General features: G+C 40.7%; 1 protein-coding gene across 3 annotated transcripts; it reads left to right on the forward strand.

The window, feature by feature from the left end:
- Positions 1-553: 553 nt before the first annotated feature.
- LOC119004579 (adhesion G-protein coupled receptor G2-like) lies at positions 554-5,127 on the forward strand. 3 transcript variants are annotated; one of them, XM_037071609.1, is made up of 11 exons: positions 554-721; positions 854-1,010; positions 1,121-1,252; positions 1,585-1,695; positions 1,787-1,826; positions 2,599-2,699; positions 2,776-2,897; positions 3,145-3,410; positions 3,486-3,576; positions 3,667-3,950; positions 4,032-5,127. In XM_037071609.1, exons 2-11 carry the CDS (start codon positions 861-863, stop codon positions 4,151-4,153), a joined length of 1,419 nt encoding a protein of 472 aa, XP_036927504.1. In that variant the 5' UTR covers positions 554-721; positions 854-860; the 3' UTR covers positions 4,154-5,127. The 3 variants fall into 3 exon arrangements, with proteins under 3 accessions (XP_036927504.1, XP_036927505.1, XP_036927506.1); XM_037071610.1 differs by lacking the exon at positions 1,585-1,695 and having other exon boundaries at positions 555-721; XM_037071611.1 differs by lacking the exons at positions 1,585-1,695; positions 1,787-1,826; positions 2,599-2,699 and having other exon boundaries at positions 555-721.

The following is a 5,127-nucleotide window of genomic DNA, read 5'->3' on the forward strand; positions in this document are numbered from 1 at the left end:
TGTGTTAAAGGTATTCAGAATATTCGATTGAGCCAAGACAACATCTGTGGAAACTGTACACAAGCTGCTTGCAAAGGTATTGTCATTTGTTTTTTACATTGTAGTATGTTAAACACACCTCAGTAGTCATTCTTTCAAAAGGAAAAAAGTGGTAGTAAAAGGCAATTGTTTCTGTTGAGTTTGTATGTGTGTGTGTGTTTTGTTCTGCAGAAATAAATTTCAATCTCACCGTTTGCTTGAAGACAGACAGCTACTGCAGATGGAGATGCAGTTCAGCTTCTTCTCCTACTACCACTACTTCTTTAACTACTACTACTTCTTCTCCTACTACTACTACTTCTTCTCCTACTACCACTACTTCTTCTCCTACTACCACTACTTCTTTAACTACTACTACTTCTTCTCCTACTACTACTACTTCTTCTCCTACTACTACTACTTCTTCTCCTACTACCACTACTTCTTTAACTACTACTACTTCTTCTCCTACTACTACTACTTCTTCTCCTACTACCACTACTTCTTTAACTACTACTACTTCTTCTCCTACTACCACTACTTCTTTAACTACTACTACTTCTTCTCCTACTACTACTACTTCTTCTCCTACTTCTTCTTCTACTACTACTACTACTACTTCTCCACCTCCTCCTTCTTCTTCTCCTATTTCTGTTACTTTCCCCACCCCTGCCAACAGTGGCAGCAGCCTCGAAAATGCCGCGTAAGTGTCCAGCTTTCCGGTAACACACAAGCACACACACACACACACTGTTGGACTCGGCGGCTTCATTGTGGTGTGGCATTGTGACCTTAGCTTACTATAAAAAATATAAGTGATTTGTTTCCATGGCAGAAAAATCATGAATGATATCACTGCCCTGGTGGAAATGTTGGGGAATTACACCTCAGCAGAGATTTCGAGCGGAGATATTAAAGGAGTCATTACGAAACTCGCCGAGAAAGAACAAGGCAGTATCAGCGTCAGTGTTACAACAAAAAACGAAGTCAAGGTACGCATTTTGCGGCGACGCAGGAGTAAAACACAATCTTAAGAAATGTGAATTCCCCTGAGTTGTCTGAAAATCTTCTTAATCTTCATCCTTTGGTGGGTTCTTTGTAGATTCTTGACGAAAACTATGATTCCGAGACAAAGTACTCTAAGTTGGTGCGCATCCCCAAAGAGGCCAGCAGGATGGCAGTAAAGAGGAATGGCTCATTTGCTGCAGTCGTGGTTTTTCCAGGAGTGCGTCAGGTAAAGTCAAGTAAAGTTCACCTTACATTATGTCATTTTGACAACTTTAAAGGTGTAACATGGAAGAGCTGGCCACCTGTCAAATTCATATTCATACTTAATGTTAACTGCTAAGTAGCTGCGTGCTAACTTCAGTAGAAATCTCCGCAACACAATACATATTTCTTTGACATGACAGCACAGCATCTTTTCACATTTTGTTCAGTTTTTTAATGTTTAAAACTAAAAAGTCTTACACACTGCACCTTTAATAGAATCACAATGAATATATAATTACATCCTTAACATACATTTCCTGTCATTAACTGTAAATGGTGCTGCCCTCTCAACAGGTTGACTCCGGCCGCACTTTTCTCAACAATGAGATGATTGGAATTGAAATGGGGACAGCCATTTCCAATCTCTCAAAAACTATAGACATTCAATACAATGTCACGGACAAGGTGGAATAAATGAAAACTGGATGATATATGACTATAAATTGGTCAAGGAGAGAATGAGTATACTGATTTTTCTTTTTTTATTCTAATACAGAATGGATTAAACGCCACTTGTGTGTCGTGGGATGGCAAAGGTACATTCCAATGTGCAATAGCAGGTCTTATTTGGTCACATGCAGCCCATTTGTCAGAAAAAATGATGGCAATCTATGTTTCTGTGTTCATGTTACACATGTTGAAACTTTAAACGTCTGCATGTTGCAACTTCTTCCTCATGAAAATGCTGGGCTTATGGTCTCTTTGTGTTTAGGCACAAAAACCACTTGCTTAGAGTTGGGAAAAAAAAAAAAACAGTATAGGCGACAGAACCAAGACACCAAGACAAATATCTGGCTTTGTTGCCACAAGCATGGAAAATGTCCTCAAGTCTCATTAAAGCAACACCATGTAGCTGTTTTACCTTATAATGACAGCTTCAAAAAAATTGTCATCAAACACCGACTTTTATTGAGGTGAATGATGTATCTGCCCATTTGCTTGTATCGATTACCTCAGAATTACCAAGTAGACCACTGAATTTAAGTTGTACGAGAAGTTTAAACAACTGGAGAATGATTAGTCTGCTTCACTTTATCAGTCTTTTAAAGTAATGCCAACTGTCAATATGTACAGTGGTGCTAAAATAACTACTAACTGCTGCTAACTGTAGCTGCAGTTAGCTAGTTAGCTCACCTGACATTACATCTGATAATATTGTTACAGAAACCTGGGATTTCTTTTTACAACAATGATCGAACAAAATACTGATTTCTGCATGATGTTGCAGAAATTAATGTGAAAAAGATTTTTTTTTTTTTAAAAAAAGAGAAAAAAAAGAAAGTACAGCAACGTTTTCTGTCGTTGTAGGAAAACCAGAAAAATGGATCACGGATGGCTGCGAGACAAATGAGAAAAATGGCAGCATCACATGCCAGTGCTCTCATCTGACATTTTTTGCAATACTGATGGTGAGACGATGGCGTTACAAGTCATTTCAGATCGATCGTTTCACACATACCCTAACACGTCTCTTTTCTTCACCAGTCACCCGTGCGTCAGAACATAAGCGCTTCAGATTTCAGAGCTCTGACCTACATCACATCAGTTGGCTGCGGCATGTCACTGTTCTTCTTGGCAGTGGCTCTCTTCATGCATTGTCTCATCAGGTAAGGAATAACAAGGAAGATGTTTAATTCTAACTAACTATACTGTCAGCCAAAAATTAAAAATGCATATTTTTCCCTTTACCTGTCGTGCTATTTATCCATCTAGATTTTTTTTTTGGAGTGAGTTGCCGAGTTTGGCAGATATCAGCTGGAGCTGACTGCCTTTGTTAGGAAAAATATTTCTTTTAGTTTTGGGGGTGAACTGTCCCTGTAAAAGCCTTTGTTGACCCCAAAACTCACTCCACAGAAAAGGCAAAGCAAGCGATGCAACTAAGATCCTGATCAACCTCTTCGTCGCCATGTTCACCCTGAACTTGTCCTTCCTGGTCAACGAGAGCGTTGCCAACCTGAGGATCTTCGGCGCATGTGTGGCGATGGCGGCGACTATGCACTACACCATGTTGGCCACTTTCACCTGGTTTTTCATGGAGGCCATACACTTGTACTTTAATCTGTGGAAGCTCCCTGCAGAGATCAAACACTACCTGACCAAGGTTTACGTCGCAGGATGGGGTAAGAAAACTGAAACTGAGCAAGACGTGCTTTAATTCGAAGCAGGGAAAAAAATGTAAATGTCTTCCTCTTCAGGCACACCGGCTGTGGTGGTGACTGGTCTCCTTGCCTCTCAAAACTATGGCTACGTGGTCATTCAAACTGACAATGGGAGTTCATCCAAAATGTGAGCAACTCTTACTCTGATTTAACTTCTTATTCACAGAGAATAATAATATAATATGATAATATGATCATTTTTCTTCATGATTCTCAGGTGCTGGATCCCTGATGCTGCTGTCCACCAGGGGGTGAACATTGGTTACTATGCCATCGTGTTCCTCTTCACCTTTGCAGTTTTCATCACAACCGTGCGTCAGATTGTTACCATAAAACCCAAAGAAGAGAAGGCCCAGAACGTCAGCTCCATCAAGGCAAACTCTTTATCCATCATAGGCCTGGTCCTCCTGCTCGGCATCACCTGGGCCTTTGCCTTCTTCAGCTATGGACCTCTGCTCGTGCCCTCCTACTACATCTTCACCATCCTCAACTCCTTTCAAGGTACCGTCCAAAGTTTGAACCACGCTCACACTGCCTAAGAGTGACGCAACGTTTGTAACCCACCTGCCCTGTTGTTTGCAGGTTTCTTCCTCTTCATCTACTATTACAATTCCAGGAAGAGGGCCACAGGGGACAGTAACGCTGCAGGCAGCAGCGGCAGCACGGCTACATCAAACACAGTGAGGACGTCCCCCTATCAATGAAGTGTCCGCACAGTACTGGCCATTCTTCCAAAAAAAAAAAAAAGTGATGTGAGATTATGTTGACACAAGAGGGCAGCATTTCATTTCATCTGGTCAGGCACAAGCGCCGTCTGACTCACTGAGAAAACTTTGCAGCAAGGGTTGTGATTCACTCAGAATATATCACAACAGAGCGCCTAAATGAAAGCTTTAGTCATACACAGGAATGCAAATGTTTAAGAGGAAAATATTACCCCCTTTTGTGGCTGATGTGTTTGTCACGTGGACTGAAGATGGGGAAAAGAAGAAAATCCCCTAAAGCTGAAGGGAAGTCTTGTCCCTCACAGGCTTAACGGTGTTGGGGGGCCGAGCTAGCCAGCTAGCGCTTTGCGTGCCTGCAGATAATTAGTTTGTGCCTACAGAGAGCAGTATCCACTGTGCGGGGAGCCTGAACTGGCTAACAAGAAAAAATGAGCTCATGGCTACCTAGTGATGGGAGGCCCGAGGGCACGGCATGATGTCGAAACTGTTCTCTGAAATGTGATTGTATTTAAGTAGCATTTATATCATTTAATGAGTTTAGTAAGTCTTGGCAAACTGCAATGGGGATTTTCTGATCTTTGTTGTTGCCACCTATGCATTTTGTATATATTTTTTTTTCTCTGTGTGTGATGATTCACATCTGATGTATTCAACATTCAAGAGTTCACAACAGTTCCAATCTTTAACCATGTTATACGTTATATTTCTGATTCCATGTGTATACTCTCTGCTGTTTTAACTTCATTTGTTTGTTTGTTTTTTGTTGTTTTTTTAATGGAAAACCAGTAATGTTTTATGAACTCATTTGTAATCACAGTGGTTTGTTAAAGGATAAGTTCACCAAAATTGAAAATTCAATCATTACGTACACATGATGTGAGGAAATTTCTGGAGATTCACGGCTAAAAACATGTCCTTTTTCTTTGTTGGTGTAATAAAGTTTATGGGATCTC

Source organism: Acanthopagrus latus, chromosome 16, assembly GCF_904848185.1.
Source record: "Acanthopagrus latus isolate v.2019 chromosome 16, fAcaLat1.1, whole genome shotgun sequence".
In the NCBI taxonomy this organism is placed as follows: domain Eukaryota; kingdom Metazoa; phylum Chordata; class Actinopteri; order Spariformes; family Sparidae; genus Acanthopagrus; species Acanthopagrus latus.